The sequence below is a fragment of the Apteryx mantelli genome, chromosome Z (assembly GCF_036417845.1).
Source record: "Apteryx mantelli isolate bAptMan1 chromosome Z, bAptMan1.hap1, whole genome shotgun sequence".
In the NCBI taxonomy this organism is placed as follows: Eukaryota; Metazoa; Chordata; class Aves; order Apterygiformes; family Apterygidae; genus Apteryx; species Apteryx mantelli.
In genome coordinates this window covers 78,183,801-78,208,356 of record NC_090020.1, presented here as the reverse complement: position 1 = coordinate 78,208,356, position 24,556 = coordinate 78,183,801, and the positions used below count along the sequence as shown (strand labels likewise).

At 38.6% G+C, this 24,556-nt stretch overlaps 1 protein-coding gene across 4 annotated transcripts in view; it reads right to left on the bottom strand.

Annotated features, from left to right (window-relative positions):
* The window catches only part of KIAA1328 (KIAA1328 ortholog), a 177,309-nt gene that overhangs the window by 55,549 nt on the left and 97,204 nt on the right, over positions 1-24,556 (bottom strand). For all 4 annotated transcript variants that reach the window (XM_067315469.1, XM_067315470.1, XM_067315471.1 and 1 more), the window contains 2 exons: positions 4,577-5,262; positions 1,655-1,750 (listed from right to left, as the gene is read on the bottom strand). In XM_067315469.1, the coding sequence (XP_067171570.1) occupies positions 1,655-1,750; positions 4,577-5,262 (782 nt within the window). The remainder of the gene's footprint in view (positions 1-1,654; positions 1,751-4,576; positions 5,263-24,556) is intronic.

Here is a 24,556-nt window from a genome sequence, read left to right as displayed (position 1 = left end):
AGACAAATGGACTTGTCTTCCTTAGCCTCTTTCAGCCTTACATTAGAGTAAATTATTTAGGGAGCATTCATCTGGTAACCTTTGCAAAACTGAAGGCAGCATACAGGAAAAAAACTTCCAAGTGCTTTGCTGCCAAACTTTGGAACCAGCTGGCACGGCACCTTGGGACTGCACGAACACATACTAACTTTGAAAAATTACAGTAAGTTTAACCAGGGGAATGAAGAGATGGTGGGGAACCTTTTGAAATCTGGAACTCTCATTTTGCAAACGGCACAGGTTTTCTTCATTTTCCCTCCTAGGCTACATAGGTTTTTTGCAGGTTTTTGGCAAACTGTCGCCAAAAAGCCCTACAGATGTTCTAGGTTACATTTTTCCTCTAAGGAGCTCAATGCTACTGCACGTTAAACGAATGAAGACTCTACATCTCCTTTGCTAGTGCACATTTTGATCACTGTAGTCTGTGTGAAAATGAAACAAACAAACCAAAAAATGTCAGAATACAGTGAGGAATATGCCAGAACTGCATAGCAGCAAAGCACCTAGTTAAGCAGCAAGTATTCCAAGGAAGCTAACAATTTGTGTTGTCCTGGAGAAAGACTTTTCCCTTTTCAGTGAAGAGGGATCTCAAAAACAAAACAAAACAAACAAACAAAAAATCAATATCAATCGAGGTTAAAATGAAAAATAAAGGCACCACTTGACCCTTAGTTTATAAATAAATTAACAGTTCTTCCATCCAGTATTCTCATATCAGAAGTGGAGAGAAAAGCTTATTATTTTAAAGCCTTCTGTTGTCCTTAAGGAAGGGGCCACTCAAAGGACAACTGCTCTTCTTGTTCACCAAATGGGATACTTGAGTCAATACAGTTAAAACACAGAACAAGAATTTGTAACTTTTTCCAGAAAGAGAGAAAAACCATCTATAATCCACATTTTTCATTTGTTGCTTTTCTAATATGCCAGCATCTTCTTTCAGTGGTAACTGGAAATGCAAGAAGGTGTAATAATAATAACCAAAAAAAACCCACAAAAACCCCCACACTATAATATGTTCATATAAGAGTTTTAAATAGCATGCAAAATTGAGATAAAGAGCTAAATATTAGCTTAACTCAGTTATTTCCCAGTTATTTCAGTGGTAGTTTACTTTGATTACACTTAAACACAGGTGCAATACAGCATTTTTAAAAAAACAAGCAACTTACCAGCAGTAAAAATTTTTTACATCTAAGACTTGTAACAAAACTTCATTGGAAACTTATTTGTAATCGTTTCTATCTACGAGTTAAAGGCCAATATATTTGTTACCTCAGATACAAATGAAGACTAAAGCAACATTCTGATCTTAAATGAAAAATAATAAGCAAGAACAGAATATTAGTTTTTGTGAAAACTCCACTTTGCACTGAGCTAGGGCAGCATCCTTACAAGATGCCAAACAAAACCGGAGGCCACCACAGGAAGTAAACTCCCCAAACTTCAGTAATAATAGTTCAGCACTTGATGCACAAAACCCAAGAGCCAAGGAATTTTATCTTTCCTGGGGGAAAAAAGCAAACATAAACACATAGACTGGGCAGTCAATAACGCACTGAGAGTCAAGAACATATATCGACACTGTGAAATACTAGGGAGCGAAGAGAGAAATTACCTTAGTCCCATGTCGGTGCCATTCATCATCAGACCAAGTTCTCCTGGTGCTTCACCAATGGGAGCATCTTCCAAACTAGGTACTTGGCCTCTCAACCTGGAAAAGCAGAGTTAACTGGCTTTGCAGCTGGTGAAATCATCACAGTGGGAACTCACCACAAAATGGTAAGTTGTGTGGCCAGAAACAGGGCATTTAATCATGTTAAATGCAGAAGCTTTCACAACTGTTCTCATGTTTTCAAAAGTACTCGTCTTTTGGAAAGGTAACTTATGTACAATGCCTTGCTTCTGAGGGTTACCATTAGCAAAAAAGATGAGAAGAATTTAATTTACTGGTTTCAAAAGACCTGCTCCCTTGAGTACATGGTCACAGTATCCAGTAACAAACATTCCTGTTTGGCTCAGCTTACAGCTCCAGCAGCACCAGAGCTCAAAGGTGTCATGAAAGCTGCATAAAATGTAGGAGATGGGTCTGTCTCCTGAAACTATGGGCCCACAGATGATACTCTGTTTTAATGGATAACAACATCTTTTTCTTTCTTTTTCTCCTGTGAAGGCAATAAAATAGTTTTCCCTTTTCATCTGAATAAAAATCCTGTTTCCAGGACTCATCCAGATGCATACCCATTAATAAGAAAGAATATTTTGCCATTTCTACAATTCTCATCTATTCTGGTGAGGTTACATCAGTAGGAGTCATTGAACTGCCCCTTTCCCCACACACGCACCATTTTTTTTGACAGCTGAGCAGCTATGTCACATGGAGAGAAACAGCAGCTGAAATACTATGCTCACTTGAGGCTAAATAGGTAAATGTGGGGAATTACAATGAAGTTATGATACACTGTGGCCAAAAAAGGATCGATTCATATTCTTGCTAAAATAGAAGAGTTAATAGCCAATATTTGCAAATGGTTAGATCTCTTACTTGTGATTCAGTGACAATACTTTCAGCAGCTCATACTGGACCTTAAACAGGACTCCATCCATGCAGAAGGACAGACAAAAATAAACAGTTTTCCTTTTGGAAGGTGTATTTTTGTTGTTGTCATTTTGTGTTTTTTGTTTTTAATTGTCATGATGGTAAGAGATGAACTAGGTTAAAGCCTCCTGACAAGGAATCAAAAGGTATCTGAGCTTAGCTAAACAAATGTTTATTGTCTGTAGTACATAAAATTATCCTATAGCTAAAACTGAAACAGAACTGTGATGTTTAAGAGATCCACCCGCAAATATCAAACATTTATTTCTAAAAAGTTTTTTTTTTTTTTTTTTTAAGAGCAAACACATTGTATTTTAGTTGATTTTCTTGAAAAGAACATGGCAAATGTGCATTTACTTGCACCTCTGGAAAGAGATTACAAACATACTTTGAGCTCTCAGAGTGATCAGATAAGATTTCCTTTCAAAGCATTTTTTTAAAGTCACTACAGCTCTGTAAAACATGCAATTTTTCAGCAAAAAAAAAAACTAGCTAAAATAGGCACAATGACATTAACAGGAACATCATTATAGAGATATTTAATGTCCCTTTCTGGGGGGCAGATGATGCCTCACAGAAGGGTAAAACTTATCTATTTAAAAAAAGAAAAGAAAAAAAAAAAAGCTCAGCTTGTATGTCCTTCATATTCTACTTGTTTTTCATTAGAGGGACGCATGCATAGAATTAAGGTATCTGATGATTAAGAATCCATCTGTTCCTGCTTATTTATCACCTGAAGTCATAATCCTTTGTTAGTAACCTCAGCCATTTTTAAACACACACGCAATGGTGATTGCCTCTGATAAAACAGGCATTTTAAAAGCTAAATAAACACACTCTTTTCCATGTAAGGCACAGTCCAAAAAGACAAATTAAAGACCACCTCAATTTCAACGTTCTCTTTTGGATTTTGGAAAGTAAGCAGAGGGCTGGGATCAAGAAGCAAAAGTGATACATTCCTCCGTGGTGGTTATAATACGTGTATGTAGGAAGTGGGTCATGTAACACAGACTCTTGTGGGATGCTGTAAGCAGTTACCATATTAAAATAGTATCTAAATCAGCATTCTTTTGAAACCCTCCTACTGCTTCTTCTAAAAGACTGCTAGATTTTCCCCATTGCTTTCCCTTCCTAATGTGGAAACCCTTGTACGCAGCTGAGTTACACTGGCTAACACAACTTTTCCTTCTGCGGCTTTAACACACTCCCTTTCACGCTTCCTCTCCAGCCTACGTAACATGATACAATAAATCGGTTCTTCTCTATCGCCAGTCACCATTTACATTTTCAAGAAGGTGTTATCTCAACTTCTGCAAGAAACTTGAGGGCCCTTCAAGCCACAGTCTGTATTTCTATGGTTACTGCCTTTTCCTTCTCCTAGTTTTAAGGCATGTGTTGTGCCTCAGTCTTGGCATTCTCTCTTGCACAAATGCAAGAGCAAAGATGATGGGCTTGCTTCACAGGGCTCCCTTCTTTTTCCATACAGAACAGCCTGTTTCTGTAAAACACAGTTCTCCCAGATCCTGCACAGAAAGGTGCACCACTTCAGGACTGACCTCTCAGAGGAAAGGAGAGGAAATGCCACGTCTCCATCAACCACGCTCACAGTGCTCTCTTGCCTAATGTCCATATTCCTTAAAAAAGTGCCTGCACTAATATTAGTCTCTCATTTTTTTCTACTGCTCTTCTTTTCCTGCCTAGTCTTTTAGCACTGCTTTTCTTTTACCTTTTTTTGTACCACATACTGTTTTCCTCTGCTGCTTTCCACAGTTGTCCTGCTGTTTCCCAACAGTATATTCTAATATACTAAAAAGTATCCTCGCCTCTAAATCATTAGAATGAATTTCTGTTCCATTCTCCCATTTTAACTATTGCCCATGTCTACAGCTTTATTAGAAGTTTTAGAATTTTTTTTAAACTACTATCAATCTCAAAAATCACCTGTTATAATCCATATGGGACTGGTGTAGTTGCTGTTGTTTTAGAAGTAGTTTTGCTTCTTGCTTAGCCAACAAATGTTGGAGACGCTCCTTTTCAATTTCCAGCTCCATTTTCTGCAGAAGAAGCTGCTGCCTTCTTTCTTCAGATAGCCTTTTAGCTTCCTCTGTTTCTTTAGACCCAGCATCCACACTGCCATTTAGCCCAGAAACTCGAGAGAGCCTAGAATAATCACAGATTTCGTGAACTGGTCCAGAATGTCTTCTAAGTACCTGGCTGACGTGATGGCTCTCTTGCATGCTACCTGGACTTCCTGCATGCCTAAAGGCACAACAGTGACTCATTTGCTGAGGGCACGTGCTCTGCAATTCGTTTCCTTTCTGTTCCATCTGCTGAGCTGGTTTTACACGGTGAGGGCTCCTTTGCTTGCTTGAGAAAATCATATTGTTACACTTTCTGTGCAAGCCATTTTCCACTGGACATTCCTTGAGACAATCCTGATGGTTGTGATGGGTTTCAGTCCCATAATCACGATTATTTCTACAAGGCTGGGACAATGCAACACGGCCTGGGCTTCCAACCTTTGATGCACTACTGTTCTTATAAAAAGTTTGAGGTCCTCTCACACATAAGTAGGAACCATCTAGCTCCAAAGACAGCTGTTGGCATAAGCTCTTCTTACAGGATACCTGCAATAAGAAAACAATTTCTTGTGAATTAAAAAACACACATCTCTGCTCATTAATTTCATGGGGTAAATGTGTTCTTTCAGAATTAGACTTGCTGCACCATGCTGACGGACATACAGCCCAACTTGAGAGTATGTTTATCAAAAGACAGACACGACTCTGCTATCAAATCTACATTTCATTCCATCTACACAAGTGCAATAAATGTAAAACTACTGCCTGCAGGATCCTCAGCGTAAAATGAGTCGCTTCAGAGTTTCAAGTAGTTGTGAGCATCCAGGGTTACATAAAATCAACTTGAAGAGTGGCAAAAAACATTAAATGTTAATGTTTGAAAATGTTTAATTTTGAATACCGAGCCAAAAAATCCATTCAGCCACTATAAATACTCTTTGATTGGCCATTACACAGCAGGAGATTTGATGTAAAACATTTCACCTTGCACTGAATGGGATATTACTTACCGCTGGAAATTTGATGAGAGTTTTTGAAATATCTTTACAGAAACACAGATAAAAACCAACTACTTTCTGTAAAAAATGGTTGTACATCAAAAGCTGTCATTTAAATACAAAACATGTTTAAATTCATCTATAAATGTAAGTGATTTTTCAATTAAGCTGGGCAAGTGATTACACTCTGATAAAATTCTGAAGAAAGAAGGCAACTGTAATTCACATTTGTCAACCCAGTGCAAGCAAATTTTAGTGGTTTTGTTATACTTGTGAATATTATGTAACAGACATCAAAATCCTACTTACATCCTGGAGTATCTTTGCACTATGGTTCATCTAGACAGTTACGCATTTGAGTTGTTATGCACATCAGAACAGCAGTGATTCAGGCACTCACTTTTCTGTTTCTAGATCTGTGCATTAATTTCAATAATATTGAATTTAAACTCTCCCAGCTTTTGGGACCTTTGACAATTTTTTTTTTTTTTTTTAATTAGAAAAGCCAGGTTTGTTAAAGATAACTAAACCACCTTAGCAGCAGTGAAATTTGGTAACCACTGATGGGCAGAAAAATATTATTTGCACTCTGGCAACGCTTACAATAGATCAGGTATTGTCCACATAGAGTGGAAGAAAACTGGGAAGCCCAAAAACCCTAGAACTTAAAAGAATGCAAGTCAGCACGCAGCGAGGATTAGAAGAGAGATGTAATACAAATCTATGCAGTGTTTATATGTATTATTTAAATACTTTTTTTAATAAATAAACAAAATACCAAATATACTCTGCTGCCCTTCAAGACACCCAATTACAAGTTTCTTGTAGACTTCACAGAATGTGAATTAGTGTAGATTAGCACCTGAATACTGATATTTTATTATTTCCAGATTTGTGGACACAAAAACATCCTCTCCACCACGTGATTGAAAGCAATGGATGTCATGCTTTGCCCCAAATGGCCCAAAGAGTTGGAGGCATTTGCATTAATGTCAGTGCTAAATGTCGGAGGAAAGTCTGGTACACGGACTGGGTGAAAAGTGCAGGACATCAAAATATTTTAAAGTCAGAGGGGCTGGCAGGGCAACTGAGCAGAAATGCAACATGCTGCCAAAAAGACAGAGTTTTGTTATTTATTATTTGTAGTGTGCCATCCTTTTCTGCAATATTTCTAGACTAGTGAAAGCTACAAAGACCTTGTAATCTAAACCAGACAACACACACAGAGATGACCAGCAACAGAAAAAGGAAAGTAAGAGAATCCTATGTTTATTTTCTGTCTCTCATATCCCGTTCTACCTGCTTTTGCAAAAATACTATTTATGGGAAAAACAGAAAAAAGGGTTTCAGGGTGGCTAGTTTCCCAAATGCCCAGGACAGAAGATGGTGGGAGATGGGAAGGTTTTCTTAAAGGATCCCGTTAGAGCTGACAGCTTAGGGTGGTCTACAGAAAGAATATACCTAATTTTCCTCCAGCCCATAAACAGAAGTAGGCAAGAAAAAAAAAATCAAAAAGTAGAATAACTGAGGGTTTGGGGTTTTTTTTATTTTAACAGTTTGTTTCATTGACCAAAGAGACATGAGAATGTTAAGAAATCTAAGCACATGAATGAAGATGGCACAAAATAATTATCAGGAGCAGGTTTAAGAATAAAGGTCCAAATCGCAAATTAACTTCATGGCTAAGACTCTGTTACGAGTCCCTGAAGGCCCTAAAAGAGAGGTACCAGTTAGCATTTGTTGACCTTGGCCGCCATTAAGTCTGCCCTGATGGTCTCAGAAATGGCACTGATATTTAAATACTTCATAACAAGGCAGAGAAACTTTAATGTTATTTCACAGTTACAATATGTTTGCAGGGGGGAAAATTCTCATTAATGTCATGGAATGCAAGGGGCTTTTTTTCATTCCTTTAGATGAAGGAGGTCATATCAGGTACAACACCAAGTTCCAATTTCACACGCCTTTAATGGCTCAGTACCTTGCAGGGTCTAACCCCAAAGAAAAATTAACCATTGGCAGTCAGAAGGGAGCCAACATCTTCGTAAGTAATTTGTGTTTTCTGTTAAAGGTTTAATTGAAAACTACAACTGGATGGTAGAGAGTACAGGAAAATGGACTGACATTTACACTCAGGAAGGATCACGTGAGACTAGAGCATGCCATGACAAATCTGTAAGATGTAGGCCAGGTGAGAGGGAAAAAAAGGAAAAAAAAAAATCAAGACTAATCTACTACTGTGAGTCTAAGGACTCACAAGCATAAGGAATTAGGTACTTTTACAAGATGAGCTTAAGAAAGATGCTGCCTGTGGGACACATGGAAACCATGACGGACCATGATGGAACAGCTGGGCTTTCCCCTCTGTGGAGCTCTTCCATGCTTGCTGTATGGTATTTAAAGATACAACTTCCTTTAACGGAGGCTTAAACAAACAAACAAACTCAGATTGCTCCTTGCAACATATGGAGTTAATATGACTTGGTCAGATGTGAAATACTTGCACAGTAAAAAGGAGATATCAAAAAATAGCTCAAATGATTTTTAGAAAGATTGAAAAAGAAAGACGTGGGGAGGTCTATGAAATCTACTGCAATCCCAGTAATTTCTGCTGAGGGAGTCACAACAAAGTCTAAACACACATTCGGTCCTTAAAACTCCCTACAAATAGACAAACACTTCCTCAGTTTTATACAAGTGGCTTTACAACGCCTGCAAATTCTTCTTAACCGCAACTTACATGTTGCTCTGCAGCGTTAATTCACAGCACTGTTGGAGGAGAGACATCTGCAGACTGATGCCAGCATACCTGGCTTTGTACTGCAAGGGAGTATGGCTCAACTAGTACAGATCAGATCTTACAAACTCAACACAGGCAAGATCTTGACAGATTTCACTGGTAGCTCTGCATGTACAAAAAAGACGTAAGCAGCAGCCCAAAATCATTAACTCAAGAAGTCTTGCACTCTGAGAACAAAAGCGAGGGCCAGCACACACACGGGGAGAAATTGTGTCATTAAGGTAAACAGCAAAATTCCTACAGATGTTAATAGGGTCAGAGTTTAACCCAGAGTACCAGGCTTTACAGGCTGTACCTGAAATATATTTGAATACAGAAAAAGCAGCAATGAACTAAAACTGCTGTTGACGGTATCTTGAGCACAATTCTCTTACCTGGATTTTCAGCTTTGGGCTTTATTTTGGTGGGGGAGCAACACAACGAGGAACATGCAAGTTCAAGACTACTCCGTTGTACAGAACGGAGCAGGGAGCCTAAAGGAAGCCAGGAATGAACAGAAGCAGCAACCAGAAGAATAACATAGGTAGAGTTTATTTAAAGATGAATATATTATAAATAAGTTCAAGCAGGAGATCTGGGCAACAGAAATCCTATTTTAAGAACAATCTATTCCAAATGATAAGAGTATTTGAAGTGCATAACTAGCATTAAGGAGCTCTTCTTTCCAAGAGTTCAAAAGAATTTACCAAGAAGAATGTAAAAAGTAAAGATTTTTAATGTAAATTAGTATCTACTGAAGTCTACCAACTTTTTTGAAGAATATAATCTTTTAATAAAATCTTTATAATAAGAAACCTAATATCAGTCATTACAAAGTGCCCAGATAGTAGTTCAGCAACCGTCTCCATCAGGAGCTAAGATAAATACAGTAGAGAACTCAGAAGGTTAGCGGACCATTCTTCAAGCAAGAAATAAAGCATTGTTTTCTGGAGGAATTATGTACAGCTATGATTGCCACATTCCCCTGAAAAAAACAAGTAGTCTCAATTCAAAAGAAAGAACATGCAAATGACAGTCACAAATCCATATTTTTCCCGTAAAAATCCATTGAACTCCATATCCTGAACAGGTGCAGCAAAAAAAAAATAAAAATAGGATCATATCACAAAAAGGCAAATCTATAGCTGTTAGCTGACAGCAGAGGAACACCTCCTATGTTTGTGTTGCCTTCAGTTTTTTTCTCCTCTTTGTTAAGAGGGTTTGAACTGGGATGCCAGGTGCACAAAAAACCTGCATTCAGAGTGGCATGTGAGCATTTGCTGGCACTCAGCTTTAAGTGTATATCTAGCACTCATAAATATGCCACCCTTCTCTCTAGCTACACAAGTAGATATTCTCTAACGAACGCTTCCAGATCAGCAAACTGGTTTTACGCTGCCTGATAAGGCAGCCATCAGTAACAGGGCGTTCCAAGAAAACTGAAGTAAAATGAGTACTGAGAGGTAAAGATGTCCGGACGCTCAGCCTTGGAAGCCGCTGTAAAGCAGAATGCCCATTAAGCCAAAACGCTAACAACACATGGCAATGCAATGGCTGACTACTAAAATTAAGCAAACATGTTTGCTTTCAGAAACAAAACTATATTGGACCTGTTTGCACTACAGAAAATATACTAATCTTGACAGCACCAGGTCTAAATATTAACATTCAATGTGCTGCCAACATTATAAAAACGAAAAATCACAATCTTCTGACTTCAATTTTTTACTTCTGCCCTTTATTTTACTGAGGAATCAGTAGTTCAAGACCTAGATAAATATTTCAAAAACTATACTATTTGTGAGCAGAGCAGGTCACTACCATTTCCCAGTGCATTTGGAGTTCATGTGAAATAAGGGCAGAAGAGTGATGAGCTGCATTTTTAACATGGGCATACACAGAATAGTTGTCTAGCTGATAGAGAATGCGTAATGCAACATCTGCACGGTACGCCTTGCCAAAGCCCCATCCCAAATAAATGTAGTGCATTCTCCCTAGTGCAATTAACTCTCATACTCTGGCAGGTTTTGCTAGAAGATCATCAAGGTAGATTACCTTCCAGCATATGAACTAAATACTTACAGGTGTTATATCATCAGTTATTACTTACAAACTTCTGCATTTAACAAGACATCCAGGCAAATGAATGATCTAATTTATGAATTATTTATAAGAATTTCACAGCATGCTCCTGGCGTCATCCATGGCCTTTTCCAGGTCATATGACACCAATTAGAGCTGAATTTTAAATTATTCAATAACCTGAACTCTCTTGTCATTTAACATATAGATATCAATGCAGTAAACAAGTTAAGTCTAATGGGCCCTGGAGGTTTGCGTTCCTCCGCCCATCAGCAGCAGAGGCTGTATGCTACCACTGGAATAGAAAATAATAGAATGCAGCAGTCAAAAACATTTGCAAGGTTTTAATAAGTTATTTTGGCTCCCTTAGGGATTTTAGTATAACTTACAAGCACTGAATCTAAAACATATTAAAGTCCTTAGCTATGTGCTTTTAAAACAAAATTAGGACATACCAAAAGAGCAAGTCTAACACTAACCCTAATTTAGGCCCCTAATTTGAAATGTAGTAGAAATTACAGAGTAAGCAAAATTTACCACACACAACTCATTACCTCCAGGCTCTCCTACAGTATAGTCAAAAATAGCCCCTCTTCCCAACACATATACACCTGTCTGTAAAGATAAGGCTATACACAGGGAAATGGAAATGTTAATTTAACAGCTACTGGTTGACAGATATACCTCACACTTCTTAGCCCTGGTATAGAGAAAGGACCCTCCACCATTCTTTTTCTTTGACTGCACTGGGGAGACCTCCGCTAGAAATCCATCCAGATTTCAGCTATCAGCTTCAAGATGTACAAGTATAGAAGAAACGTTTACAGAATGGACTGTATGTTCTAGAAGAGAGAGGGGACTTAATGGCCTCCAAAACAGAAATGTAATAAAAGACATCTTAAAACCACCTTAAAACCATTGTTTTCCATGATTACTACAAGAAAGGCAAGAAGATATCAACAAAAAAGATGACAGAGCTGAACAGCATGGAAAAACTCATTTAAGAACGAGCTACATCAGCTTTTTATGGAATCTCTTAGTTAGAGATATTTTAAATTATTTGACAAACATTTACTGAAGAAAATTTAGACATTGGATTCTGCCTCAGAACAAAGTATGGCTGACAAATGCATAGCACATATGCCACATCCCACCTCTGAATCAGTTCCAGAAGGCTCTCAGACATCTCATGAGCCTGTGAGCATAGTTTCATGACTGAAGGGAAGTAGACAGACACCCTATCTACTGCTGACCTAGCCTAGGAAGTCCAAAACATATGGTGGAACTGGGAGGAAAACTTTTGACGTTAGGTGCAGCTCCGTACGAGCCTAAGCTGTGTCTAGTCCCAACTGGCTCACACAGTACTGGGCACTGGAGAGCAACAGCAGCAGCAAAAGCATAATGTGATGCAGCGTGGCTCACTTCTATAGAATCTGTCTCTCAGCTTTCCGAATGTCGCTGCACTGAATTCCAGACCCGCTCCTGCAGATGGCCCCTTGCAGTCCCAGGCACCCAATGACCCCACTGCTCCACACACAGGTTTCCTTTGCACTCTCACTGCTTGGCAAGGATTCCAAAACTTCCTGAGCTCTGCACAACAGCAAGAGGAAAAGATGGAAAGGAAAACATTCAGTTTATCCTTTTAAACATTAGCAAGAAATTTTCTAGCTACTGCTGTCAAGATGAATGTTTAAAAAGCAATGATGTTGAGAAAACATCAAGCCGAGTAAATAAAAACAGACCTATCCAAATTGTCTAGCCAGATTAAGGAGCAAAAGAATTTAGATAAAAGAACATAACATTGTATATCTGTTCCTCAGCCTTCAGGGGTGAGAGGCATGCTATGGGGAGCATTTAGTTTTTTAACTTTATATGAAAAAGGGGAGGGGGGCAGGGAGGAAGACAATTGCCTAATCTCACAACACACATTTTAAGAACATACAAAAATAGCTATAAGGTCTTTTATTTTGGTTACCAGACAGATTTAGTTTCATTCCTACACTGGGCAGCATATGATTATTTCACATTAAGAATGGTAACATACTGGACGATAAGAGGAAAGTTCATATTGGTTTTCATTAAAAAGTAATACCATCATGCATTTAGTCCTTCAAGGTAACTTTTGCAGAGTTATTTTAAAAAGCAAACAGTTTTCTGCTTGGAATCACAAGTTTAGCATATTAGGGGCTACACATGTTCTCAGCTATTTCCAGTCTCTTTAGAATTCAATCAACATTTGCTCCAAAGTCATGCTTTCATAGCTCCAGACACAAGACAAAAGGGCAAATATACTGTGACCCCTCTAAATAGCCCTGATTACTGTGATCAAACAGAAGCCAGAAACTTATGTGGATAAGAACATGTAGAATTTGATGTGTGAAGATTACTGCAGGAGTAGACATTGAAACATCAGCATTTGCCAACATGTGCCTCACCATGACAGCTAATATCACCTTCCCCCTGTATTTACAGTAGGGATAACTGTGGTACCCATTGGCCAGTGATGAATTTTAAGTGACAGCCACCGTTCACTCAGAAAGATTGCCAAAAAGTTTTACTTTCTTCAAAACGTGTCTCCTGCAGATTCCCTTGGATACAGACATCAGCCTAGAAACACCTTTGCTGCAAAAACAAAGAAAAAAAATGGAAGTCTTTTAAGAATTAAAGCACACACGGGGACAGTATTTGGGGAAAAAAAATCTACAAGCAGAAAGATATTTAAATAATACAGAAATCCCACAAAAGCAAAAACAGAAAATCCTTTGACTTTAAAAGACGGGAAAGTTATGCCCAAGTGAATGCATTCTATCAGGAGTGCCCTTGCAATAGAGCCAGCCGGCATTTAGATTCTGCTAATGATCCCATCTCTGGGAAATAATTCATAAAAAGTAAACAGTAATTTTCATGTGCCTGCCCTTTTGATCTTACATTTGTAGGGAGTATCCTGAGGCTAGCTGTGAGCGCCCCCATGGCTCTGGCTGATTGACCTCTAATCTGCCCCTCAAGTAAGGATCATGCCAAGGAATGACAACAAGAGTTGCATGTAAGCAGACATTTCAGTGCAATCCCATTAAAGACAGGCTGACTCACTTCATCTTGTCAAAGAAGAAGTTTCGCATAAGAAAAAATTAAAGCTGCTTAGAAAGAATTTTTATTTTGCAACGATGCTGCACTTCAGAACAAAGACTGGAACAAGGCTAGCTCATCAAAATCTGACTAGTACATAGTGTTACGCTAACTGGCCAAAAGCTAGCGCAAGACAGAACAGTATGTAGCCCCATGATTATGTGTTAAACAGTCTTGATAGCAGAAAATTAACAAAGTCCTTGAGAAGAGTCAACTCAGAACCATGGCACCTGGCCTCTCTGCATTTCAAAAAAATGTGTATGTCATATATTAGAAAGCAGTTAAGTCTAAGGGCTTAGACACTGACTGCTCACTGTCTCATCCGCTCTGAGATAACAGTTTGCACGCTTTTACCCCACACCATCCTACAGTAAACACAAGATGGCATAAAAGAGGCAGTTTATGTCTCTTCCACTAGGAATGAAGCTAAGAGATAAAACAGCCATCCCAGAGTAGTCAACCTGCAGAAACCCGTTGGCATGCCAAAGCCCCTAAGTTACCAGGAACAACTTACTAAATTAAGGGAGTGGGAAAATTGCAAATTATCCTACTAGAGTACACAGAAATGGAAGCATAGACTATTTTTTATTTTATAGTAATATTAATGAAAGAAACCAAGAAAATGTGTATATTCTGGACACACTGAAGTGTCCAGTGTTAGAGCAGAGTTAACTGCTAAGGAGTTTAAAAGGCTAAGAGCTTTTTCTGGATGGCAGCAAAGCTCCATCATTGGCAGATATTACATGCAGATTATACTTCCAGCTCCTGCTTCAGTCTTTCCATGGTTAGTTTATATACCTGTTTAATGAGACATCTGTCAGACACTCTTGAATTAGCAAGAATTCCATTTCTTATCAGAAGTCAACATTTTAGTTTACAGTTGCGTAGGAAGTGTACGGAAGCACAAATGGCACTCTGCAAATGGCAAGGAGGGGGATGTTCTTGGTTGAGAGCGTATGTAGCTGGAAGTCCTGTGCAGAACACACCAACTGCTGCAGAATCTCCCCCTAAGTGTAGTCACAGCATGACATCTCATAATCTGTTACTGTATTTGACAGTCTCCACACTGGACAGGTGCCCCCAAGCCCTCTGAGCAACAGAGGCAAACTACCTCTCTCAAGTCTGGTAGGCTTGCTTCCCTGAACACAGAAATTCAAGGTCCTCTTGGCATACATGCTGTGATTTCAGTGAAAAATGATTTATTTTTTTTAATTTGGCAGACATGCAATATCTCAAACAGATTCATAAATTAACTGATGAAAGTTTGCAGGCAAAGTTGAATCAAGGAAGAGGAGCAGGCATGGAGTAAATAGCAATCTCCCATTCCCTGGGATAAGCCAGCCATCTCCTTTTGAAGTCCACCATGAAGATGCTGACTTCAGAATACTCTTGACATACTTGAAACGACATTGAGGATAGACCAGCAGACCTTCTCCTTATGTCTGAGATTCTCTAACAGCTGAGGTCATTCTGCAGTGTGTTTAGTATTTGCAAGCAGACAGCTGACAGAGTGAAATGACCTCTGATACATCAAGCTACAAAGATCAACTTCCTCTTGACCCATGGAAATGATCTTTTATAGTCCTGCTTGATGCCATAAAGCTTAGCAATGGTATCATCACAGTTATTATTCGCATAAAATGGTCCTAGATGTGGTGTAGAAAAGTTTGACAGTCCATCCTGATGGGTCTCAGCTACAGAATATTGATATAAAGGCTCTTCTGTAGTTACCATAGGCCATTAGGTTGTCTGAATGGACATCCATCACTAACAGCTTGTGTGAAGGAGAACATTAAGTTAAAAGGGCATGACCAAGCATAAATTGAAAGGCCCTCCACTACTCCAGGGCAGCAGTGACCTTGTGAGGGAATCTCCTTCATTCTGAGACACAGCAATCTGGACAGACAGACCAAATTAAACTACATACAGATATCTGATATAGGGGGTTTGGTATAGAAACATTCACAAGTGTCAGCAGCATTTACAACAGCCTGAAGAGAAACCCTTGCACAAAACTGAGCCTTAGTCACAAGCACAAAAAAACATGCCAAAGAATTATATATGTTTAAAGTATCTTAATAGTTTGCAATACACTACATCCTGCTTCCAATTTAAGGGTGTGGGATTATAGTGTCCAACTCTGAGCCCCCGCAGTGCAGTCTCCCCCAGTTAGAATGGATGTGTAAACTTTCATTTCAAGACAGAACCATAATTTCAATAACCTCTGTGATGTGCTAATCTCAGGGCACTGACTCTATACCTGAGTAAGTGTTACATATCTCTTTTGCACTCTTTGCCACCAGTACACTGAATTTGGTAATTAACAGTTGTCCATTTTCAAAAATGTGGTCTCAACTTGAGGAAAATTAATGTAGGATTTTGGCTACAATATACCTGCTACATAAAACCACCAGGGAAAATTGTAGAAGCTTGTATTTTTGTATGACTTATTCCTGATTTGTGAAATTATCATAGACATCAATCAGTATGATAGTCCGCACAAATGGAGCAAGCAGAAAGAACCCATGATGTCAAAAGGTATGAATTTTGAAAGTTCTGATGAGGAAATTATAATGTACAGTGAAAGATATCTCTATTTGGGTTCCTAGGCCACTTCTTTGAATAGAGCTGTTTAATAAATGTATTCGGAGTACCAAGCTTAAGACTTTCTTAATTCCATCTGAAGGAGCTGCACTTCAGCTCTCCTTCTTGGACTCAGGATTCAAAGAACGGTAATGCTTTGAGGCTGAAAACTTCTAAAACCACTCAGTATCAACTTTCACGGGAGCAGAATTAGGTCAACAGTAAAATTCAGCCCCTCCAGGAACAGAGTTGAACCATCCAGTTCAGCACAGAAGAAATTCTCACCAAGAGTTTCCACATCTGTAAAATTCCTTGGGATTTTTAAAAAGTTTTATTTCCAAATATTGTTGTAGAGTAGAAGGGTCTATCCTACTGGAGAAGCAAAAAAGAGGTTCTGAGCCTCACACATAGTTACATATTAAATGACTGCATCTTTGAGTGTCACAAACTTGATGAGAGAGAAAGAGATAGCAAGTTGCAAGTATTCAGAAGAACTGAGTGAACAGAAAGGAAGAAGGGCCAAGAGTAAAGAAAGAAGCAAGCCAAAACACATTGGTTCAGTCAGACATTTAGAAAGGGTTTGCTTTAATTAGCTAAACTGTAATACAAATTAAAACTGAATTTCTTGTTCACAAGATATTCATTGAAGGGGAGGTGATGCAGCTGGCTATTTCCAGAGTAGTTCAAGCTAAAAAAGACTCAGTTCTGCAGGACTGAACAGGAGCCAGTTTCCATCCTTCTCCAAAGATGGAAAAGCAACTTGGCAGCAGGGAGTCTGAGTGCAAGCTCCATCTCAGAAATACTCATGAAGCAAGGCAAACCTGTGGTGATTCTGACTGAACTCATTAAAAATCACTACAGATTATTTAAAGTCCTCATGCCTGACATTCAGGTCCTTTATTATGTTTTTAATGACCAGGAAAAGAGGCTGTAGACTTAGGGTAGAACTGAGGGCTTTAATACTGCAGCTGATCACTAAGTGCCCAGTAAAAGGAGTTCAGTGCCACACGATATTTTTGGCATGAAATATTAAACTGGATTGGTTGCAGAATTTCACTTTGTTTTTGAAATCTTTTGCTTTCTGATGACAGAACAGTTGATGATACAAATGCCCAAGCCCAGCTTCCAGTCTGGATAATGACCAGAAGCAAAAGTAATCAGATCTCTTGGATCAGTGTCTGTTTCATGATACGAGATAAGATTAATAGTTCCATGCTGATCTGCCATTTCCTAGCGTAGTGTTAAATTACAAATTTACAGGGGAGGAATGTGTACTGTACGAAGCTCTTAGAAAAGGGCAAAACTGAAGCATGGCTATCATGAGATAAAACCATAAAACAATCACAGCCCTTGGGGGACCAGAAGCTCTGTGCAGCCTCTCATGTGTCAGATCATCATAGGGTGCCTGGTTATTTTATGATAAGATTATCTAATGTTAATCTCACCACTAGAATTGCCTGCAATAAAAATGTTACCAACTTTCTAATTTTAATTACTGGGTTCCTGAAGATAACTACTTCAATTCTGTTCAAAAAAGAAAAAAAAAGAAAAAAAGAAAAAACACTCCCCATGGTTTCTCTGAAGCTGGAAGTACTTCAAATATCAAACTTGTAGACTGAATGACTTTCAATGTCTGACTCTGTTGACTGTTAATCCTTCTCTTCCCTCCTATTTTCACCTTGTCCTGACACAGGACAGTATTATATGCATAAAGGATATCACAAATTCTTCTATTGCATTTCCCAAACTACACAAAAAAATGTCGTTTCAATGACTCAAAAGAAATCCATACTCGAGCTATAATTATGCATTTCTGAAATGATGCACAAGGGGGGAAAAAATGATTTTATAACCCCAAAATTTCAACTTTATGACCTTAGGATTATCCAGCAGAAGTGGTAACCTTCACTATAACAAATTCAAAAGTAGATGCCTACAAGCTGATTCCCTGGATGTGGTTTCTCTCAAGTGGTATCTCCAGAACTCACTACTAACTTAAAGAAATAATCTCAGTTTTTAGTTGCATCATTCAGTGTTATAACTAAGACACACAAACACCTCTTGCATTATAATTCTCAGACTTGTAAAGCTACTTAAGCAAATATCTTTCTCCCACTATTCAGTGCACAGTAGCAGATTACTGCAGAGCCATACAAGCTAGTTATGGTCATTGGACTCCAATTGCAGGTGAAAATTTTCAAAAGGAGGTACCCTGCAAAAACCCTTTAGGGAAACAGTTTTCAGGGGCAGGGGTTTCAACCCCAGGAATGAAAATGGAGTGTAACATTAAATAGAAGAAAAAAACCTCAAGCAGAGGAACACAACTTGATCTGCTCCCGATCTACACTCACACCAGGGACTCCAGCTAACGCATTTATAGCCCACAGTTTGGGTCTGACCTTTTTTTATATTTTTAATCAAACCTCATAATTAAGCTAAGAAAGCCATGTTACAACAGAGGGATACAGAACAAATCTCTTACAAGCAGTGTAACATGCTAAAAAACAAATAACTATATCCTAATCTCATTGTAATCGGATATTACCATACTATTGTAATTTTCTATAGACGAAGCTAGAGAATAAGAACAATTGAAGGCAATTTAAAGAACAGATTTGTCATGCTACTCACTAGCACGATACCCTTTGCTTATACACCAGGTATTTTATATAAGCATGCATAATATAGCGCCTGCATTTCTCTCGTGTTTTTTGTATTAAAAGTCGTTAGAAAAAAAAACCCACAGACATGCGTTTCTCCTGAGCTCACCTGCTCCTGCTGTTTGTTTCTCACCTGAAGTCATAAGCCTGGCTTTGACATCATAATCATTTGCACAGCCACCAATTGAGATGTCACAAACGGAGGATTATGGCCAGGTGGGGAATAAGCAGCAGGAGCAGATGAACTCTTAAGAAACCGAAATCTTCTTTTCATGCAAATGTCCTTCATAATAGAGAACAAAAGAACAAAGGGAGAAAAATATAATGGAGAGAAAAGACTAGAAGCAGGTTGCTTCCTAAATACAAGATCCCCCTGAAGTTTCCTCTGAGGAGTCAGCCGCTGATTAACAACTGCATAAATCATCACAAAAATAAAATAAAACTTGACATCTGATGATTGAAATCCCTCCCCACACACTCGAACACACAATTTTCTTCTTAACATGAAATCAGCAAAAATACTAGGCTCTTTGAAAGAACTTGTAACCTTCAGAGGTGTTTATAAACATTATGCATTAATATTCCTTGCAGTAACAAAGTGTTTTTATTCTTGTTCTACAGATGAAGACACTGAGGCCAAGAAATGTAAGGCACTTCCCCGAATCACAGTCAGATTGCTCAAGCCCAGAGAATCCAACATGTACATTCAAAAATTCAAAGCTAAAGCGGCCCAAATTACAGAGGAGCAAAAAACCCATTGCTCCCAGTACAGACCTACAGAAGGCCATTACAGACAAGCTACACTGGTTTAGCAGATCTGAAGAGTTAAGAGAAATATGAACAATTTTTATATTAAAAAAGTCATTCATAAATTAATCTCTCAGGAATGGATTCTAGTTATCAATCTGAATGCCAATATTCAGTCACTTAAAAAAAATCATAACTGCAATCCAAACCCAAGACAACAGGATCTTTATATCTAAAGAGGAATTCAATCAGCTACACTAATATTGCTCACACTATAACACTGCTGCAAAAAAACATCTACCAGAAATTCTTCTGATTCCATTTCTACTGTCTTTTTATTCACATTTGGGTAATCAGTGCTAAACTGTAGCATATTCTTGGCACCACTCCTATACCTATATCAGCAAATTCAGTGCTTTCGCATCAGTGTAATTAAAAAATATAAGCAATCACATTCTTGAAGAGTCAAAAAACATAGTGCTTCACATACTTGTGTTCCGCCTCACTATTGCCTGCGATGACGCTGAACATATGCCATTAACTTTGACAGTATAGATAAGACTACAGCTCAAACAATCCCATCATCTGCCTGTACGCTAGGTCCCATACAGTCTTCTGGACATATCCTGTCCAGATCTTGTCACAGTACAGCAGAAGTGGCAGCTCATTTCCTCAATAGGAAAGTAGGGGAGGAATAAGTATGAAAATTGCGCCTCCTTATTTTCCTTTGTCCAATTTAAGATGCTAATATATCAGTAGTATTTTAAGTTCATTTGAATTGTCCAAACAGCCTCCCTGTACATAAGCGTGCCATTTGACAAAGTAATAAATTCAGAGAAGAGTAAACCTCTTGGCTTTGCCAATAATCACCCTGTTTTGTGGAAGAAAGTCCCTCTCCTCCAAATCTGGAACAAATGCAAGGGTGGTTATAAACAACATTCTAGCTTTTAAACAACAACATACATAACAGCAGACTGCTAACAATTAACACACAATAGTCTGGATATCTGTATCTGTACAACACAATGACATTAAAAAAAACCTAAGTACTATGTATGAGTTTTATTTAAGCATTTAAGTAAATGAGTTGCTGAGTAAGTCTAGGCTAATCTAGGATTTTATAGTTTGATAGACAAACACCTAAATATCATAACTACATATTAACCAAACTGTAATTGCTTTCAAGTTGTATTTAGCTTTGAGATCTGCTGTTTCTGTTTCCAGACCTCAAAAAGGGTTTGGCTGCACAAAACTATTAGTTTTCCCAAGCATATCACTACAGTCTAACAAAAGATATTATATCTACCCAGAAATCTAATCTTGCATTTGCTCTTAAACCTATATGCTTTATTTCTTGAAATAGAAGCCATATTCACCTGAGATGCATTTCTGAGCATCATATTTAAACCTGTCATCTTCAGAGCCTAGCTGGTTAAAAAAGAGTCATGCTTTTGTACAAATTTACACACATTATGTGTTAATAAGACTGAAACATCCTATAGTCAGAAAGCAGGGAGGGATATTGATGAATAATCTAAAGAAAATTGATTTACAGAAAATGCATTTGTTATAAATATAGGCATTTGTATATAAATGTATTTTTGTTATGAAGGAGATCATGCAGTTTGCTAGTAAGAACTCTGAACGTACAAACGGCTCTTTAACTGTGTTCATTTGTTCTTGGTGGTAGCTACCCTGCTCTCCAAACTTTGTGATTCATTCTAAAAGTGACAGACATACAGACAGAGAGCAGAGTGTAAGGCACAGTTTATCTCATCTATGTTGGAGTTTCTCATCTAATGGGAAAACATTGATACAAATCTGTATTGAAAATGAAGTTCTATCATTTTGGAAAGGATAATATTGCTTTCTTATGTAGCAGCCTTAGCAAATCTTTACTTTTCGGGTAGAGGAAACACAGGGTGGAATCAATTCTACACTAACTATACTTTCAAAACCTGTATTTCCTTAACACCCTTGTAAGGTGAGCAGTACACATGCAGAGAATTACCCACTGAGAATTTCAAGACAGAGCCTTTAGATAACACACTGCAGCAATGGATAATAGACACTCTAGGAAAGATGCCGATAGAAAACTGCCAGTTAAAATAGTTTGACTTTCAGGAGGCAGTAAACTATGAAAAATGAAAAAACTCCCATTAAAAAACATAAGCCACCAACTACATCATTCTTTACTTTATGGAAGAACAGAGGACTCAAATGTACTTGTGAAACCAATGACAGGAGGCCAGGCCAACCACACCTGTATGAAGTCTGAAGTATCAGCACTTCACACTTCAGAGGCCATTGCTATCTGCTGTCAAAGGGAAAAAGTCTGCAGTGTAACAGTATAACCAAGACGCCTGCCAGCCCCAAATCCTTACTGTTATAAAATTGATTGCTAAGCAAAGCTTTAAATAAAGTTTGGAAGTGAAATACTCTCAAATGTTAGCTTGTGATTTCTGAAATTAGAGGTCAACTCTATTAGCCCTTGATGCTTGACTTCTGAAATTCCTTAAAATATGGCACTTGCTTCCTATTTTCAGGAACGCACCTCATGCAGTCAAGCATATGGAGTCAATAAAGGTGTCTCTTCATCTGCCATCTGAAGCTTTATTTTTCTCACTTATAAATTACAACTGGTTTTAGTAATAGCAATCTCTGCACGCAGATTTGAAATGCACTTCCATTTTCCACATTGCAGAGCTATATGGCTTAGTAAATACATGCAATTTAGGTTCAAAACCATAGCTCCAGGCACTACACATTAAGAATTTTATATTACTGAAAATTAATGCTTTTTTTGCATATGCTTGAGCAATAAATTAAAAAGCTATGTCTTATATGTATCAATTGGGATTTTCTTAGCCTTCATTTTAAAAAAGAATCATGCATGGAGAGTCGCATTTCAGTTTCTTCTCTGGGCTTTTAATAAGAGAGAATATGAATTTATTTCAATTCATCAAAAGCAACTAATTAGAACTCTAGGAGTCTTATATTTCATACTGAAATTTATATGTGTTCAATTGCATCAATATCAACCTCTCAATTCAATTCTCAGAATGGAAAAAAAATTGGCACCTGTTGTACTGTACTCAGAGCAGCACCCAAGTCAAATACGCAAAGTAATGGTCATTATTTCTCTTAGCACAGAAAACAGTCCCCATTTCAGAGTGCGGTGGAAAATAAATGAGGTTATGATAAATACTAGAAAAGGGGTGCAAGGGCTTGATAACGCTATGAAGCTATGCTTTCTCTTGGAGACCTCGATTCCAGCCTGAATTCCCTTTTCTCCCCTGAACATGGAGAGAAGAAACACTTTTCTACCTGTACAGCCTACTCAAGAGAGCGGGAGGCTAAGGAGGTCTGCAGGATTCTCATAGGTCACATGGAAAGCTGCTTCTTTGGCAAGAGGTGACTGAAACTGGGCTTTTCCTTTAAATTTTACCTTTCAGGCCCCTTGATTGCTCTTGCCTTAAGCTCAATTTGATATCAGAATCATCCCTCTAGTTACTTTTATTTTATCTGTAATAAGCAGCAAAATAGCACAACACAGGCGAGTTTTGTCTAGCTATAACCACAGGGCCAGTTTAGCAGCTATAATTTAAAATGTACTTGTGGAGGAATGGTTAAGCGAGAGAGGGCATGATCTGATTGGGATGAGCAATCCCGTTCTCAGGGTAAGGGAAGGAATGTAGGCCAAGGCGAGCGAGCCTTGCAGCGGCCGAGCGAGCCTTGCAGCGGCCTTGAGCACTACAAAAGAAGGTATTCACAAAACTGGTAAACAAGTCTGGACGGAACTAGGTTCCATAAATGTCGACGGAGCGTGGACAGCAACACTGCACCAATCATATATCCGCTTTATGCGCGTGGACAGAAACTGTAACCAATCATGTAACTATTGCTAGCGCATGCGTATTGCTTGTCGATATATATACTTTGTGTAAGCTCTAATAAAGGGAGAACGACCATACTCATATGGAGACTCCGTTGTTACTCCGGGCCCATCCCCCCACTCCGACATGTACTCACCTTGGCTTTTAAGCAATATATATTCTGATAGACTGTGCTACATATTTGCTATCTGGCTACCTACCATCATGCACATGTGCATCTACCAATACCCTAATCTTGACACAAGGTTCTTGCCATTTTTGGAGCTATTCCATCTCTCAAGTGACCTTTGAGCTAGGTATTTTGTTTATATTTTACAAATGAGTCCAGCCTCACTTAGATGAGCTGAAAGCCTTTTTTCACTAGCCTTTCAGCATCATCCAGTATTATTCAACATTATTCTTCCTGGTAAAAAGTCCCTGAAATAGGTTCGTTTCTCTGCAGTTGTTACATCTAAATTCTGTTATCTGTCAGGCCCACATCTATAGCCAACCCCTTCAAAAGAGGTGCAGATCCATTGCTCTCTGTGACCTAAATCTTTGGACAAGTTCAGGATAACGGTGCTCTACACTTTGTTCAAGAACATCAGAACTGCCTCGCTGAGTCAGACCGAACATCAGACTAGCGGGGCAGTTAGTCTCCAATGTCGTGCCGCTCCGCAGCCCCCCTGCCGCCATGGGCAAGGAGCTGCTCAGCTCCCATATTCACCGACTGCGTTATCACTACCCAAAAAGGGCCTGCAAACCACCTCGGGCGAAGAGTGCTGCAGCGGTGAGACCCCAGGGCCTTGCAAACATCGGCTGTTTCAGATAATTGAAAAACAAAAAGATATTAAAAAAAAACCCTAAACCAAAAAACAGTGGCTTGGGACTACAGAAAACTGGCTACAGTTTCCAGCCAGACTGCAGGTAGGATCTTACACAAGTCATTTAATGTCATTGTGTTAAATTTTTAACCAGACAGTGGCTATT